Raw genomic sequence first — 18244 nt, 5'->3', positions numbered from 1 at the left:
AAGAAAGGAGCTTTGCTGTGTTGGGCAGTAAAGTCACCTGAAAATCAGTTTTACACTTTGAGGCTTAGTTTTAACTTTTTTCGGCCAGATGTCAGTAGCCTTTATTCTGGGCATGATTTAGTCAGTAATGGGTGTGACCTTCCTGGAGTCTTTGCTGACTGCACCAGGTGATCAAAACGAATCTCTCTACTCCAGTTTTGCAGAACTCAATGCCTCTTACCTCTGTGTAAGCCGTAGGAGTTGTCCAGATTGCAGTTCCCTGGTTTTTCTTTGTCCAGCCTCATAGTTTCTCTCTGTGCTTGCATGTCCTTTCCTGCCTAGCTCCCTCCTCCCCAGGACTCTGCCCACACCTTCCAGCTGCTTCCCCTCTCTGGCTCTGAACTCTGTCCTCCCAATTCAGTGCTCTGCTTTGGACTCTCCTTCCTCTTCTGTTGTCCAGAATGTTCCAGGCGGAAACCTGGGGCAGCATTTGGGCTTACACTTGATTTCTTCCCCTCAGAGAGCACAGTCCTGTAGCGCCTGTTGTCCAGTGTCTGGAAACTCTTATTTATGCATTTTGTTTAATCTTCTCTATTTGTTCATGGGAGAAAGTTATGACTGATCAGTGTTATTTCATTTTAGCCCAAAACAGAGGTTGAAGTTTTTTAAAATTTATGAAATAGGTTTTTCACTTTTAAAAACTATGAAGCAGGCAAATATAAGCAATAATTTAACACTCACCCATAGTCCTTCCACTAACTTTGTCAAACTTTAATCTTCCTTTTCTTCAAATCTTTACTAAGAGAAAACAATAAAATACAGCTGAAGCCTCGTGTGTGCTCTTTCTGATTCTCTTTTGCAGTCCTCTGAGCTAACTTCTATCGTGAGTTCAGTGTTTAGTATTCCCTCACATATTTTCTATAATTTTCATAATTTAGTGTCCCCCTCAATATCATATACTATTACTTGCCCATTAAGAAACTTTAAAAATAATGCTATCAAACTCTGTGTATTCTTCCACTTGTCTTTTTCACTCAACACTATATTCTTGTGAATTTTTCTTTTTGGTTTGGTATGTGAGGTTCTATTTAAACTTTTATATAGTATTACATTGTCTCAGTATATCATAATTTATTCACTCTCTTGTTGATGGAAATGTAGTGCTTCCATTTTTGCTAGTTGGAATAGTATTGCAATGAACATTCTTAAATATTTCTAATTATGCACATGTAAGTTTCATATATTTATGAGAAAATCTTGTCAGGTCATACAGTTCATACATCTTTAGCTAGATATCGTCAGAGTTTTTTCCAAGAGGATTATCAGTTTAAAAATTCACCAGTATGTTAGTGGTCCCACTGGCAGTTTTCTTTATCAGCATTCAGTATTGTGGAGCTTTAATTTTTGTTAGTCAGATAGATGTGAAATTGTAAAGGTTCAATTTACACTTATCTGACTTCAGAGGAGATCTCTCTTCATATATATATTTGAATGTATTGGCCATTTGGATTTCCTTTGGGGAATTATGTGTTCAGTTGGTCAGTCATGTCTGACTCTCTGTGACCCCATGGACAGTAGCCACCAGGCTTCTCTGTCTATGGAATTTTCCAGGCCAGAATAGTGGAGCAGGTTGCTGTTTGCTACTCCAGGGGATGATCTTCCCAACCCAGGGATTGAATCCCGATCTCTCGCATTTCCTGCATTGGCAGTTAGATTCTTTTCCACTGGACCACCTGGGAAACCCTCCTTTGGGGAATTACCTGTTCATAATTCCCTCCCCCCTTTTGAAAACTGGATTATTAATCTTTTGTATTGACTTTTCAAGGAATTTTTTAGTATTGGGTTGGTGAAAAAGTTCATTGTTTGGCTAACCCAATATTTTCTGACTATTCATTATCAGTTGTATGTATTACGATATGCTCTACAGTCTGTGGCATGTATTTTAACATGTTGAATGCTGTCTTCAATGATGCAGAAATTAGAATTTTAATTAAATAATTTATTTTATTTGCCCCCCTTTAGCATGAGTCTCTCTGATGGAGATGTGGTAGGATTTGACATCGAGTGGCCACCAGTGTACAAGAAAGGGACACTGGGCAGAGTGGCCCTCATTCAGCTGTGTGTGTCAGACAGCAAGTGCTACTTGTTTCATATTCCTTCTATGTTAGGTTGGTATCTCTTGTATCTGTTTCATTTTTATATGGTAGATAATTGTATTATGTCAACTTTGTCCACATGAAATTAAGCTCTTGAATTAATGGATGCCTCTCTCATCACCTTATATTTAAGTATTTATATTTTAATTTATATTTTATTTATATTTTATATTTATATTTTATTCACTCATATCCCTGTTTTATTTAATTTTCATGTCATATCTGTCAGTCAATGATATTATTATTCCTGTTTCACAGGGTAGAGGACTGAAGTGTAGAGGGGCTAAATGTTAGTGATAATACAGTTATTAGCATGTAAATTAGCTGTTTTTCTTATCATTTATCTATCAGTCAGGACTTCTTGCTTTAGGTGAAAAAAAAAAAGCTCTCAAAAACAGTCAAGGTAAGTGTTGGTTTCTGAATTTAAGCTTAAACACAAATTTAAATATAAACATAGAATGTGTATGAAGTAGAACATAAATCTGTCATGTTTGATAGAACCTATGGAAATAAATATTATATATTATTATATAAATATTAATATAAAAAATTATAGTTTTCCCTCAGGGACTAAAAATGTTGCTTGAAAATGAAGCAATTAAAAAGGCAGGTGTGGGAATTGAACAAGATCAGTGGAAACTTCTACGTGACTTTGATGTCAAGTTGAAGAGTATCGTGGAGCTGACAGATGTTGCCAATGAAAAGGTAGATATAATGTATATATTATTTTCAGAATAAAAACAAAATAAATTTGTGTTTTACAGAATGTCGCTTCTGAGTGTTAGAGTTCTTTTTTGAGAGAATATTTTAAGCTACGTAATGTTTTTATAAAAAAAGAAGTCCCTAATGCATGTCTCATAATGAAAACTTTCAGTTCTAATCAGTTGCCTTAGCGGATAGTTTCTTTAAGCAGGCACCCTCTCCCATATTTGGTACTGTGTTACTTTGTTTTATATATTTGTGAATTTAATTATTATATTTAAAGTTTCTCTCTTTAACCCATCTATATCAATATCCCCCCTGTTATTTTTTTTTTGACGTGAACATAACACAGCTCTTGTGGTATGATCCTCTTAGTGGAAGTTTGACCATCGTTTCCATGGCCCATATTTCACATATTTTATTAATGTAGTCATTTAAGTTACATTCTCACATTAGCCAAGTATTCATTTGGCTGAGAAGTAGGAAAATCACCAACTTATTCAACTTTTGTCCGTGAATGATACTTTGACAGTCCAAGAATTTTAATACCTATCTTGAGGAAATGATAGAATTACATTCTTGTAAGGTAGACTGCAAATAAGGTTTTTAGTGACTGGAAATCTACTAAGGACTATCTCTGCCTTGTATTTTGGTGCAACATTTTCAACTTTATGTGTGACATGTTTGTTTGGTATCAGTTAGAAATATCTAAGAATAAAAGGAAAGAAATCACTTTTGCTGAGTTGATTTTTCCATTATTTTTAGCTGAAATGTATAGAGACCTGGAGCCTTAATGGTTTGGTTAAATACCTCTTTGGTAAACAGCTTCTGAAAGACCGGTCTATCCGCTGTAGCAACTGGAGTAAGTTTCCCCTCACTGAGGACCAGAAAGTGTATGCAGCCACTGATGCTTATGTATGTACCAAAGATCTTTTTCAAAAATTAATTTTTATTAGAATATAGTTGCTTTACAATGTTGTGTTAGTTTCTACTGTATAGCAAATGAATCAGCCATACATATACACATATCCCCTCTTTTTTGGATTTCCCTCCCGTTTAGGTCATCACAGAGCACTGAGTAGAGTTTCCTGTGCTATACAGTAGGCTCTCATTAGTCATCTGTTTTATACATAGTAACCATGTAGTTAAAAGACGTGTGCTCTGTGGAAGAAAAGCTGTGACGAACCTAGAAAGTGTATTAAAATGCAGAGATATCACTTTGCCAACAAAAGTTCATGTAGTCAAAGCTATGGTTTTTCGAAAATAGTCATGTATGGATGTGAGAGTTGGACCATAAAGAAGGCTGAGCACTGAAGAATTGATGCTTTTGAACTGTGGTGCTGGAGAAGATTCTTGAGAGTCTCTTGGACAGTGAGGAGATGAACCCAGTCAGTCCTAAAGGAAATCAATCCTGAATATTTATTGGAAGGACTGATGCTGAAGCTGAAGCTCTAGTGCATTGGCAACCTGATGCAAACAGCCGACTTGCTGGAAAAGACCCTGATGCTGGGAAAGATTGAGGGTAGGAGGAGAAGGGGACGACAGAGGGCAAGATGGTTGGATGGCATCACTGACTCAATGGACATGAGTTTGAACAAACTCTGGAAGATAGGGAAGCCTGGCATGCTGTAGTCCATGGGGTCACAAACAGTCAGACATGACTGAGCAACTGAGCAACAACAGATCAATACTGTATATGTGTCAGTCCAAATCTTCCAATTCATCCCATCCCCCTCCTAAGATCTTTAGACTACAATCTATTTTCTAAACTTTATAATAAATTACTTTATAGAATTTTTATTGTGTAAACTAAAATGTTTTAAGTCAGTTGGGCATTAAACATGCTTAGGTAGAAATTTAGTGAAACTGTTAATTCTAAATATTATTAGCAAGTATCAATAGATTGTAATGCTAGTTATTTTTATCATCATGAAGCAAAAATAATGTCCAATTTTTATGTGAAAAAAAAATGAGTTCTTTGAAAACATGAGAGGACAGTAAGCTCAGACTGAACAAGCACAAATGGTGTTGATGATGTATTTGATTATAAGCCACTTCAGAATAAAAATAACTACAATGCAGTTTCTGTATCGAAACTGGCCTTATTTCTTATGTTTATATTTAAAATGTGGTAAAAATTTAGAAAATTGGCTCCACAATTAGCTCACCACTGCTGTTAGTCAGATGATTTTTATAGTTACCTCTTTGTACATAGTGAAATTAGGGCTTATCTCTCTATCTATACATACATATGTATATATAGCACTCTTCTTTTTCCAAAAAGTCTTATTTTATGTCCTAATAGACTTTTTCCCCCCAGCTTGTACTTTTATTTGTAGATTAGTATCTTGTTTCTTTTCTTTGCATCTTTTTTTAGAAATGGGAGCTTATTTTATTTATAACCAGAAGAAAATTCATCTGTGTGGGGAAATAAAAAGATAATTTTCCTTTATGTTTTGTTTAAAATAGAAACCTTGTTGAGAACTAATCCAAGTCCTGTAGCATTTTTTAGTCATGAGAAATCTGTACGGCTTGATTGTTCCTGTTTACAGTAGCTAGCTGGAGGACTGTCTATACACTGACTAACAGCTAATAATGAGATGATGGGAAATGGATATCTGTAGCATACAGTTTTCTCTTACTTGATTATATTTTGTTAGATTCCATTTATAAGGTATTTGATTTTGGTACTTGGTCATAATATTGGCTGTTAAAATGAGAAAGTTTTTATTTTAAAGGTGTGCCACTTTCTCCATTCTCACGATGGGTGTGGTGAATAAATGAAGACAGGTCTTTGTTTAACTTAAAGGGTTGCATTCAGCTTATTGGGTGCTTTGGGAATCATTGTTTTTGATTTTTGTAAAGGTGAGGCATCGGATTTTATTCTGGTGATTTTAGCATACTGTTTTCACCTTTCTGTTTTCCTACAGGCTGGTTTCATCATTTATCAAAAATTAGCAAATTTGAGGGATCCTGTACAAATATTTGTCAAGAGTAAAGGTATGTGATGGTCTGAAAATAAAAGGTAAAGTTTGAATTTGCTCATTTGTGAGTCAAGCTCCAAAAGCACAAATTTTCACACATGTGTATTTAGCATTATTACCGTGTGTTGGTTGTCTGAGAATTAGGATGAGGTCTACTTGGCCAAAGCTTAGCGTTTCAAGCTTGTTACTGTGTCAAAGCAGGACTTACTGCTTATCCTTTGTGGCATTGCTGTTCACTAGGGTTCTAGAGTTGGAGCTTGGAGAACATCAGTGATACAAACAGCCGCCTCGCAGCCTGGAGATTATACATCTTTGCTATAAATATTTGGACTCCGTGGGTGGCACAGTTGGTAAAGATCTGCCTGCCCATGCAGGAGATGGGGGATTCGCTCCCTTGGTTGAGAAGATGCCCTCGAGAGATGGCAATGGCAGAAGGAAATGGCAACACACTCTAGTATTCTTGTCTGGAAGATTCCATGGACAGAGGAGTCTGGTGGGCTACAGTCTGTGGGGTCACAAAGAATCAGACGTGACTGAGTGACTGAGCACAGAGTACCCTGGTTTAAATTTCTAAGTTTTCCCCAGGATGCGATAATTCTGCTGTTTTTCTGCTAAAAGAATGGCCACTTGCAGCTTTCAAGTTCAGCTCTCAGATCTCTTGCTAGGTCAGTAATGGCAGATCTGCGTGTAGTGTCACATAGGCCAGTGGTGGATTCCCAGCCATGTGACCTGGAATTTACTTGTTTCCTGTGTTTGGGAAGTGACTGATGGTGTAATACCTGTTTCATAGAGTAGCTGTTGAACTCATGATATACTGAGCACCCATACTGGTCTCTGTATAGTTGTTATTCTTGTAGCTTCCTTTTAGAGATTTTAAATAATTGTGTTTGTTAAGGTGTTAGTTAAGGTGATTTTGCCAAATTTTTAAAAATATGGCATGACCTCCTTATAAAAAATTATATAATATCCTTTATAGCTGTTATTGAGAAGGAATCCATGCCCTCTGTGGGTGATCCTCCTTTACACGTTAAGGAAGATTTCTTATACTTTGTCTCATTGGAAGGCCACATCTGTTGAGTGCCTGTTGGCTCTCTGTTGGCAATCATATGGTGGCTGGAAATTACCTTGATAACTGAGGCAGATGATATGTTTTTGAAGCTGGTGTGGAGAACAATATATAAGAGCTTATTTAACTCAGAATTCAACAGAGGGATTCGTGATTTTTTGATTTTGTGGTTTACAAGATTCCTTGTAGGTTATACTTGCTATTTTGTCTCTGATGAAAATGCTTCTGAGGGCTGTAAGATATTTCTCAAGTAAAGTAGCATATGTTTTATAAGTTTTTATGCAAGTCCTGATACCTGTCATTGCAATATTGCATTCTTTGACCCTCACTTTTATTCTCTGTTATGTTATTTGTTTAAGTGTGTTGTGACATCTGAAGGGAAATAACTTGACTAGGATTCCAGTGAATTGTAACTAACATTACCATTCCTTTTTTTTCTACCTCCTTTCATCCCTCCTTCTTTCTTTCCTTTCTTCCTCCCTTCCTCCCTCCCTCCTTCTCTTCTTGTTACTAAACCAGCAGTGTCAACCTCACCTTTCTCAAATATAGATGTATATATAGATGACATTTTCAAATGATATTTTCAAAACTTTTGGTTTTTATTACATTTGTTTTTTTCTTCTTTTACTAAAAAATAAAAGAAGATTAGAACGTAGTATTATTCAGCCCACTATAAATGGAGAGCCATCAGTGAACAAGACAGGCATGATCTGTCTTCTGAGGGGGGAAACCTACAGCTTTATGGGGGATATAGGTGAATACCAGAAAAAAAGGGCACTGTAGGAAGATGAGGCTTATGATGTGGGGGGAGAAAGGTGTTATGGCCAGCATATAGAGGCACCCAGTGAATATTTGGAGGTGTTAGAGAATATTTTCTGGAAAAAGTGCTGTTTATGGCAAGATCTTAAATATGAGCAGGAGTTAGTTGGCGGAAGAGTAGAGGAAGAGTGTCGAAAGGCACAGGCAGTGGCAGGTGCCCAGTTCCAGAAGGAAGAGGTGTCTACAGGCAGTTGAAAGCAGTTTGGTATAGTCAGCTGTTGAACATGACAGGGTAAGGGATAGAGAAGAGGCAGGGGTTTTCATTTCCTCCCAAGAGCTGTTGAGAGTTTTAAACAAGAATGACATGCGTTACGTTAAAAAAAGTAGAACTTGAGCAGAATATTGATTCTGGAGGGCAAGGGTCACAGTGTGAGACCTGTTGGGGTGATGTGCCCACAATCCAAGTGAAAGGTGATGGTGACCTGGCTTGGCTGGTTGCATTGTGAGAGGAGAGAAGTGGATAATGCAAAGTACCTTTAACAGAGCAGTAGAATCCACAGGATTTAATGTGACAGTGTGAGCCGTGTGCACGGATCAGTCCTGTGTTGTCAGTGTGAGCAGCAGGGATGAGAGACATTGAGGGTAAGGAGCCAGATCTGGGGTCAAGGGGTTGTACAGTTGATTCTAGACACATTAATGGAAGGAAGCCTGCGAGATAGCAAAGTGGAGGTGGTGGCCAGTAGGCTCTTAGATGTACAGCCTGTTAACTCAGGGGATGATTGGAGTTAAAGAATTAGGGGTTCTAGGTAGAGAACTGGGGCTGAGTCTCAAGGAACTCTCAGTATTCCATGTTTGCATGGGGAGGGGACCCTAGAGGAGTTGCCATGGGCATGGAGGGAAGTGAGGAGGTGGACATGCGACAGGTCAAGTAAAGGACATGTGTTACAGAGGAGGGCATTACCCATTGTTTAAATTTTCTTGCAAGTTTGAGAAACTGAGGACTTAGAGTTAGTTCTTGGGTTTGGCAATGTGGCAGTTGTTGGTAACCTTTTACTACAGCCGCTTTGGTAGACTGGGTGATAAAAGACTGTTTTGAGGGGACAGTGGTCATTGGGACACAAAAACAGGGTTGCAGGCTTGGGTACCGTGCAGGTCCCATAACCGGAGCCAGAATAGAGTAGTGGAAGGCGTGGGTGGAAATCGCATTAGCGTGAATAGAGGCCTGAGATCTAAGGAAAGTGAGAAAGCACCTGTAAACATTTTTTTTTTTTTTGGTGAAGAAGCTTAGTTCAGAAAGGGACTATTTATTCATTTATTCATCTAACAGAATTGTTGGGGGTTTACTAGGCATCAGGCACTGTACCTCTTGCTGAGGAAAGTGCACTGAACCAAACAGACCAAACCGTGACTTTGTTTATCTGAGTGATGGAATGAGCCACACGGATGCCCAAAGGGAGAACATAGAAGGCGTGAGGGGAGGAGAGAGCAAAGCTGTGAGGGGCAGTGTGTGTAACCGAGATGAAATAACAAGGGTGAGAGGAGTCGGAAATGAGGCCAGAAAGGTAGCTTGGGCCAGATCATTTGGGGCTTATAGGCTGTGAATCTGACTTCATATTTTATTAGTTAAATACAAGGATGAGTGATGGGAAATACTTAGGATTTGGAGTAGCAGCATGATGTGATTAAATATTTATCTCAAAAAGATGTTTCTGGCTGCTACAGGAGGGTAAGTATTTAGGCAGGGAAATCGATTTGGAGGCTATTGTAATAATCCAAGCAAGAGCTGATTGGATTGAGCTGGTGGCAGCAGAGGAAGTGAGAAGCGATAGATATGTATATATTTGCTGATGAATTCTCTGTGGGGAGTGAGATGTAGAGGTGTTTTGGTTGGATCCACTGAGTGAATGCAAGGGTCAGTCACAGTGAAAGATAATGAGAAGAGCAGGTTTGGGTAAGAAAAATCTGGATTCCAGTTTTGGTCACTTCCCAGATGGCTCAGCAGTAAAAGAAACCTGCAATGCAGGAGATGCCAGTTAGACCCCTGGGTCGGGAAGATCCCCTGGAGGGGAAAATGGCAACCAGATCTCATGGACAGAGGAGCCTGACGGGCTATGGTCCATGAGGTCGCAAAGAGTTGGACATGACTGAGAGACTGAGAACACATGCATGCCAAGTTTTAGATGTTTGTTGTCATCCAAGGAGATATCTTGGTGGGAACGTAATTCTGGAGTTTGGAGGGGAGACAGGTTGGAGCTGTAACTTTGAGGGTCGTCAGTATACAGATAGTAGTTAAGCTTAAGAAGATAAAATAGAAGATAAAATAGGAAGCAAGTGGAATAAAGAATAGACAAGGCCCACATATTGACATCAAGGGCGCACCAGCCTCTATAGGTCAGGAAGACATGGAGTGTATAGTGAAGAGGCCTGTAAAGGGGCAGTGATGACGGAGGAAGTAGAGCAGGGGTGGTGTTCAGAAGCCAGCCAATGTTGTGAGCTGGAGCAAGTTATCAACTATTTAAAATGCCTCTGAGAGTCTGAGATGTTGTTCAGTCATTCAAGTTGTGTCCAACTCTTTTCAACCCCATGGACTTCAGCATGCCAGGCTTCCCTGTCCTTCACTATCTCCTGGAGTTTGCTCAAACTCAAGTCCATTGAGAAGGTGATGCTATCCAACCATCTCATCCTCTGTCATCCCCTTCTCTTGTCCTCAGTCTTTCCTGTCATCAGGGTCTTTTCCAATGAGTCGGCTGTTCACATCAGGAGGCTAAAGTATTGGAGCTTCAGCTTCAGCATCAGTCCGTCCAGTGAATATTCCAATGAAAGAGTGAGATGAACAACTTGGATGAACAGATTTGGCTATGTGAAGGCCATTGGTAGCCTTTCCACAAACAGCTTTTGGAAAAAGCTCAGTGGCAGGCAGTCAGCGTAGGAGAAATTGGCACTAGAAAGTTGAAGACAGCGAGTGTGGACAGCTCATTCTTTCAAGGAATTTTGCTGTAAATGGGAGTTGTGATATGAATTAGCAATTAGCAGATTGGTGGCAGGAAGATAAGATAGTTCTCCTTTTGTTTCTGTTTCCTTAGTGAAGTAAGAGATGAGGTTGTTCTCTGATTAAGGAGGGACAAGTGTTGGAAGTGTTGGAAGCATGAAGAGAAAGAAGGAAGTATGATACAGTCCTCTTGAGAGTCAGAGAGTGGGAAATGTAGAATAATAATGAACAGTCATTACTGAGGGTTCATGGGGTGTGTGCATGAATTGAAAGCAAAATATCACCCTCATAATTGTGTTTTATTTTCGACTGTAGTCAACTGCTTGGGTATAGGCATCCAGTATGTGCCATGGAAGAAGGAAGGAACAAAAGAGTTGAGTCCACAGGAGCGAAGGATTAATATGGGTAAGGGAGGAGAGTAAGGCATGGGGGTATGGGGAGCGGTGAGAAGAGTAATGGGTAAGGAAAAGGCAGGAGGTCAGTGGGCTTGGTTCTGAAAGTGTGCAAGAATGGTTGTATTGCAGAAGTCATGCTGGTGTTCAGAGGATGGCATGCTTGCAGTTGGCGTTTGGAAGTGACGACTTTATTGACAATTTTAAGATCAAGGGTATGGTTATGGGCTTCCCTGGTAGCTCAGATGAGATATAAAGAATCCACCTGCAATATAGGAGACCCTGGTTTGATTCCTGGGTCGGAAGATACCCTGGAGGAGGGCAGGACAACCCACTCCAGTATTCTTGAGCTTCCTTGGTGGCTCAGATGGTAAAGCATTCGCCTGCAATGCAGGAGACCTGGGTTCGATCCCTGGGTTGGGAAGATCCCCTGGAGGAGGGCATGGCAACCCACTCCAGTTTTCTTGCCTGGAGAATCCCCATGGGCAGAGGAGCTCGGCCGTCTACAGTCCATGGGGTCGCAAAGAGTCAGACACAACTGAGCGACTAAGCACAGCACACGGTTATGGGAAGGGTGGCTGAGATCAGTTGAGGAAAAGATGGCTGGAAATGGAGGGATTGAGGAACTGAAAAGGCCACATTCTTAGGCAGAGAGTTTCTGTGAATGTTGAAATCACTAAGAGTTATCACAGAAGTAGAGGGAAGAAAGAGACAGTGAACCAAGTGCTGAAATCTTAAGTGATGTGATTTTGAGATCACAAGATAACTGCAACTAGTAGGAATAGCTGATGACGTAATCCAATGTCCAGTGCTTCAGAGGAGCTGGACTTGTTGAAGGATACAAGAAGTGGTGATGAAGAGTAGAAATTGTAAGCAGGGGAGGGGTTTGGGAAAGGTGGGCAAGTTGGGTGGTGTTGGCGGAGACACTATCAGACAGAATGAAGCTGAAAGTTCGGAAGGTGATCACTTATGAATGAGAAAGGCTTGCATTTTATTTTGTGATGACTGGTAATGAGGACAGTGAGGAGTGTCTGTCGGGTAAGGTTATGTTTACCAAGCTGTTTTAGTAAGTAGCGTCCCATATGATGTTCTGTTGGTTTCTGATGTTGAAACAGTGCAGGTGAGGTCACAGTCTCATTTCTACCTTCACCTTCTGCCAAGGTTGAGAACCACTGGGTTGTAATATGTATGAATGTAGATCAGTTAGAGTTTAGTCTAAAATTTTAAAGCACAGAAATTTGGAAGGGAAATAAAGTGATTGAGGTGATTTTGGGATAGGTTAAGGAAGTCTTTTTGTTGCAGTTCATTTAAAGAAACAATGAAAATTTAAGCCCTAATAGTGTTTAAATAAATATCTCTGCTTTGTAATTTGAAAATTAGTACTGATTCTTTTATTCCAGAGGAGGAAATACTACCTAGTGATGTGAAGAAACAATTGACATCGATCTCCAAGGAGATGATGGATTTGGCTGAGTCTCTTCCTGATACTTTTGGAAAACTGGAAAATCCACAGAGGTTAAATGTTTCTGGTTTTTTTTTTTTAATATAAAATCAATTCTGTTTTTTCTTATTGCATTTTTCTAAATACAGTAAAGAAGTTCATTAGGGTGGGCTCATAAATTTGCTTGCACACAGACTGATGTATAAATTTAAGAAATATCTTCTAATTGTGAAATTGTGCACAAAAGTTGGAGGCTTTTCTGCTTTGTAGGATGCTTTACGAAGCAAAGCCAAATAAAACTCTTTAAGTTCACTTGAACAAAACGTTGAAGATTCACAGTGTTCTTTTTCTTTCTGTTTAGGGGCATTTTTCATTTAATTATCTTTATAGTTTGGTTACTTGAAATCAGTAAATAGCAACTTTTAAACCTATAACCTCATTTTTCTGTTTTTTAAGTGATTATTATATGAGAATTCTGCCTAATCAGTAGACTATTAAAACAAGAGGCATTTAGATTTTAAAGAATGTTTTATATAGCTGAAGCATTGGAAAAAAAATGAAAGTGTTAGTTGCTCAGTCATGTCCACATGGACTGTAGCCCACCATGCTCCTCTGTCGATGGAATTCTCCAGGCAAGAATACTGAAATGGGTTGCCATTCCCTTCTCTAGGGAGTCTTCCTGAACCAGGGATCAAACCCAGGTCTCCTGCATTTCACGCAGATTCTTTACGGTCTGAGCCAAGCGTTAGATAACTTTTGATATTTGAATTAACAGGTATTGGGCTACTGGTTGTTGTTTAGTTACTCAGTTGTGTCCGACTCTTTTGCGACTCCGTAGACTGTAGCTCCCAGTAGCTGCTTCTTGGAATCTGGCTTTGCTCTGTCCTTAATGGATGGATGACTCCCTTATAAAACCTCTAAAAACAGGAGTACTCTTGAACAGTGATTGAATATAACATGGTAATACAATTTTGAGGCTAAAATCCTTTGTAGAAATGTGAAGCAGTTAATTGAAATAGAATTCTGACTGAAAAAATGTAATGTTAATGTATTCTTTTTTGGATGAGGTTTGTGATATATTTTGATAGATTTCAAAGTATGAGATAGAAATTCAGCTCTTTTTCAAAGTCATTTTCCTCCTGGCAATTTGTTTTAGTAGTTGCTATGTAACTTTGAGAATATTTGAAAGAAATAACTGTCAAAGGGGGAAAGGTACTAATAAAGCTATTTCATATTCATTTTTACATTTTTCCCTCCATGAAAGAAGAAAATACCATTTATATGAAAAATCACTATTCACATTTCAGGTTTTTTTCTAGGAATTAAAATAACTATTGAGTATAAATTACTTGTGCTTAATACTTTGCTTTATAATATCAAAGCTAAGTAGGTTTTCTTAAATTTTGAGAATGGGCAACATTGGATTCATTTTTTAAGAAATTGGAATATAATTGTTTTACAATGTTGTATTAGTTTCTGCTATACAACAACATGAGTCAGCTGTATGTATACATCTATCTCCTCTCTCTTGAGCTTCCCTCCCACTTCCCTGGATGCATTTTTAATAAAGGTAGATCTTATGAACTTTTAGTGGGTCAATACAAGAACTAGTTAAGATCTTTTATTTCAGATTCTTTGTAACAAGTCTATGCTCCACTTATTTAGATACATCTCTGAACTGGGGGAGAACAAGAGATCTGTGAATAGCTAAAATACATGCCATAAGCATGAATTCACATCCGCTTAACTGAAGTTCCAGTGGAGTGCATGAGGCCACATTCAGGGCATATTTGCTTTGCATTTATGACACAGTTTGGCAAGCTTGGATGTGTGCTTAACATGAAAATCAAGAATGGATAAGGAGTGACACCATAAACAATTAGTTTGGGGCCAAACACTTCTGACACTTAGTAAGCATGCAAGTTAGGTGTTGAGTGTAGAAGTACCTTGCTGTACTAGCGAGGAGCCCAGAAACTATAAGCATGAAGGGCATGAAGAGCAAGTGTAATCCAGTGTGTTCTTTAAGTGAAGGTCTTCTTATTAAAAAGCATTAAAACTTGTCCTTAGAGTTAACACAATTAAAGTTGAATTCACCTTTATTAAATTTTTTTTTTTAGGGTTTCCCTGCTGTTGAAGGATATTTCAGAAAATCTGTATTCATTGAGGATGATGATGTTTGGCTCTACTGAGAAGGAACTGAGACCCAGCAGTGATTTTCACTTGTTACCACTGGAGGAGCCAACTGCTGGAGAAGCACAAGAGAAACAAATTAGAGCACATAACATTTTTCCTGAAGTTCAAGATGAGGCATGGGATGCCACACCTGATGATTTAATTGAACATGATGGAGAACAGGCACTTGGAAATCAAATGAAACAAGAAGATGGATCGGAAGATGCACTGGAAGGCAATAACTTGAAAGAGAATACAGAAAGAAATTGTTTCATGTCATTAGATATTACAGAAGAGGAACTCCAACTTTTGGAACAACAGGCTCAGGAAAAGGATCTTATTGATGTTACTAGCACATCTCCTGAGGTACTGACTACAGTAAAGAGCAAACAGTTTTCATTCATGAAGGTGGTTGGCTGATTTTTGCTATAGATGGGCAGATAGTAAATATTTTAGGCTTTGCAGACCATCTGGTTTCTGCCCAGTTTTGCCAGTTTGGTGTGAAAGCAGCTGTAGACCAGCAGCCTGTCTGTATTTTAATAAAACTTTATTTACAAAAGCAAAAAAGTGGGCTAGGTTTGGCTTGTGAGCTGTTGTTTGCTACTCCTGGCTTAGTATGATCAACAGCATTTTATAGTGGAAAGATTTTTAGTGTCAGTACACATTTGTTATCATTTGCTAAGCATATAATATTTCTCCTGCTTTTTAACCTAGTATTTACCTCTTCTTTTTGTAGATCCCTGTGTACCTACTAGAGTTTACTTTTCCAAACGTGATTCTTAAGGGTAGTTTTGTTTCCTCATATGGGTTTTCTTTACTTGGTATTCTGAGAGGGTTTCTAATAAACGCATATTTTTACTTGACATTCACCTATACTGTCATCTAGAGTCAGAAACCTCATTTTGGTCTTGATAGATTATTGTTAAACATTGTATATTTTTTCTCAACTTCATGTTTAGATTTCTAATCATGTTCTGATTTGATTAATTTATGAGATTATGTTTTTCTGTTTGCTAATAACAGGCATATTTTTTGAAATAGTGAAGTTGTTATTAGCGGAATTACGGTGTTTCTTTAAGATAAAAGAGACATATAGCGGTAAACTTTTTATCTCATTTGTTTTTCATTAATTAAAAAATTATCTGTATTGCCCATATTTGGCAGAATTATATACATTTTAAAAATAATAACTGCATTTTAAAGTTTTTAAATTAGATTTGAAAGTCATTTAATATTATTTCCTCAGTTTTCTAAGGACAGATTCTCAGTATTTCTTTGTATTTGGTAACTATACTAGTAATCACTTCTATCAGTATACAAATGGATTTTAGCATTGTTTTCAAACTATTTTCATACCAACCATTTGTAAAGTGGACTCCACTTTTGGGAAATATCTTTTGCTAATTCTGTAGTACCTTCTGATTTTCTAGAAATTTCATATTACATTCACTTTAAAGTGATAGGTTTCGTATAATGATACAGAATTATGATGAGGATTTCATGATCTGACTCACATCTTTTACCCCATTTGTTGCCATTTTTTATTGTGTAATAATTAGCATTTAAAAAATTCATGAGACCCCATTTAAAAAATAAAAGTATATGACTTATTTTAAGATCTTTTTTAAAGGTTAATTTTTGTGGTTAATGAAGTCTGTACTTCCTTTTCCTATTTCCAGTTTAAATTTTAGACTTTTTTGGGGTCCTTCTGTATTTCTGTGGTGGGTTTCTTTCATACAGGTTACTATCATTGGACATTTGCTTTGAAAGGATTGCCAGATTATTGTAGTTTTGTCATATCTCCACATTGGCAATAGCTAATTAAATAACTTATCTGACACTATTTTTCACATACCTGTAGGTGCTATTTGTAAAATATCAGTTTATTTAAAGGTATTATTAATCATTGTAACTTTTTGTGATCTTTAAAAAATCGGTATCTGTAAGAGAACAAGTATAGTTCCTGGCTTTGTACAGAATTTCTCAATATTGTGAAGAGGTTCCTGTACTCAAAAAGTTTGGGAACCACAGTTTGGGCTTTTTTTAAACTATAAATGAATTTGTCATTTGTATTCTCATTTAGAGAGTGTATACTATTGCAGGCTTGTTTATCTATCTTGTTTATTAGGTAAACAGGGTAGTTTTTTTATTTGCTTCTTTGTTTCTATATTTATTCCTCCTTCTCTTTTTCCTTCCTCCCATCCTCTTTCCCTTCCTTTCTATCTACTTGTCACATAAACCTATAAATATGTTATAAATTTATTAGCGAAGAATAGGAGATGGTCTAAAGATATTTAATGTAAAATAACTTTATTTTTAGAAAAGAGGGTATTGAGTCAATTATATTGGAAACTAATGTTTGACAAACTTTTTTTTTTAAAGCATTCATCTTCCAAGGATAATGAAGAGGATCTATCTTACATAATTGAGAGTGATGAAGATTTAGAAATGGAGATGCTTAAGGTATGTTTGCCATTACGGAAAATTACTTCTAGTTCTTTACAATGGACATTAATTAAGTAAAATATTGCCTGATTCTAAACTGGTCCTACCACGATGAGATTGCTGTCACTTATGTAGCATTAGATTTTGTGTTCCTTTTCATATTTCTTTATGTCTTTGTATGGCCTATGCATCATTTATTAGCAGTAGTGATGTAGAAGTTGTTAGGCAGTTAGTGTAGGAACTCTGAGACCTCCACCTGTTTTAATAAGCATCCCACTCCATTAAACTAAGCCTATCTCCTTTGTCCTGAATTCCTGGCTCTTAAAGGAATGTGCCCTTGGTCTGATAAATTATCATCACTCAGACCCAGGAAGGGTAGTAATTAAGTTGTGTTCCATATGCCTGAGGGAAAAACAACTGGTGATCATTAATCTTTAGTGCATACATCTGGTCCATTGTAAAATGGCTGGGAGTCATGAGAAATGGTTGCAGGTGGTAACTTAACGTCTAAGAAGACTAAGAATCCAAGGATCAAAAGAAGCCATAAAGATGTCAAGTCAAACGTTGTGGTCTTTAAGCTGATTGGTTAGAAGCAACATATGTTAAAAGTAAGAACCAATCAAAAGTGTACAAATCATTACGAGTAAGGATATAAACTGCTGTTAAGTCCCACCTTTGTGGGAACTTTACCCCCTCTCAGTGTCTATCCTGAGAGATTTGTACTTTTCTTTCTGAAATAAATCCTGTTTGCTTGCTCCTGTGAGTGTGCTGAGTGTTCACGAAGTTCATTCTTTGGCTCTGTGAATAGGAACTTGGATTCTCATTTCCTTAGTAACTAATTAGGTCACTTTTTTTTAATCTTTTCCTGGAATGTGGGTAGTGGTTCAGCTCTCCAGTATTAAAACATGTTTCTCTTTCCTCCCATCCATGTGTGTCCACTTTTATTTGGAAGTTCTGTTTTTATACATTCCATCTTCTTTACTTTGGTTTTATTTGCTGTGGATGTTTTCTTTTATACATAATTTTCTAATGTTTTAAGTGATTCAGTTTCCCCCTATTACCAAGTTGAAAATAGTATTTTATAATTTATGTATATTCTACTTCACCTGACCTCCAGTTCCTTCATCAAATCTTATGAATCAAGGATGGACAGTTAGAG

General features: G+C 37.7%; 1 protein-coding gene across 4 annotated transcripts in view; it reads left to right on the top strand.

Annotated features, from left to right (window-relative positions):
- The window catches only part of WRN (Werner syndrome RecQ like helicase), a 114429-nt gene that overhangs the window by 22576 nt on the left and 73609 nt on the right, over nt 1–18244 (top strand). For 3 of the 4 annotated variants that reach the window (XM_018042050.1, XM_018042049.1, XM_018042048.1), the window contains exons 4-11: nt 2002–2147; nt 2692–2840; nt 3603–3752; nt 5768–5837; nt 10951–11040; nt 12428–12542; nt 14586–15006; nt 17023–17103. In XM_018042050.1, coding sequence (XP_017897539.1) covers nt 2002–2147; nt 2692–2840; nt 3603–3752; nt 5768–5837; nt 10951–11040; nt 12428–12542; nt 14586–15006; nt 17023–17103 — 1222 coding nt within the window. The remainder of the gene's footprint in view (nt 1–2001; nt 2148–2691; nt 2841–3602; nt 3753–5767; nt 5838–10950; nt 11041–12427; nt 12543–14585; nt 15007–17022; nt 17104–18244) is intronic. The other variant, XM_018042051.1, reaches the window with a different exon arrangement.

Source organism: Capra hircus, chromosome 27, assembly GCF_001704415.2.
Source record: "Capra hircus breed San Clemente chromosome 27, ASM170441v1, whole genome shotgun sequence".
Taxonomy (NCBI): Eukaryota; Metazoa; Chordata; class Mammalia; order Artiodactyla; family Bovidae; genus Capra; species Capra hircus.
The sequence above is the reverse complement of the archived record's forward strand: the minus strand, read 5'-3'. Positions and strand labels throughout refer to the sequence as shown.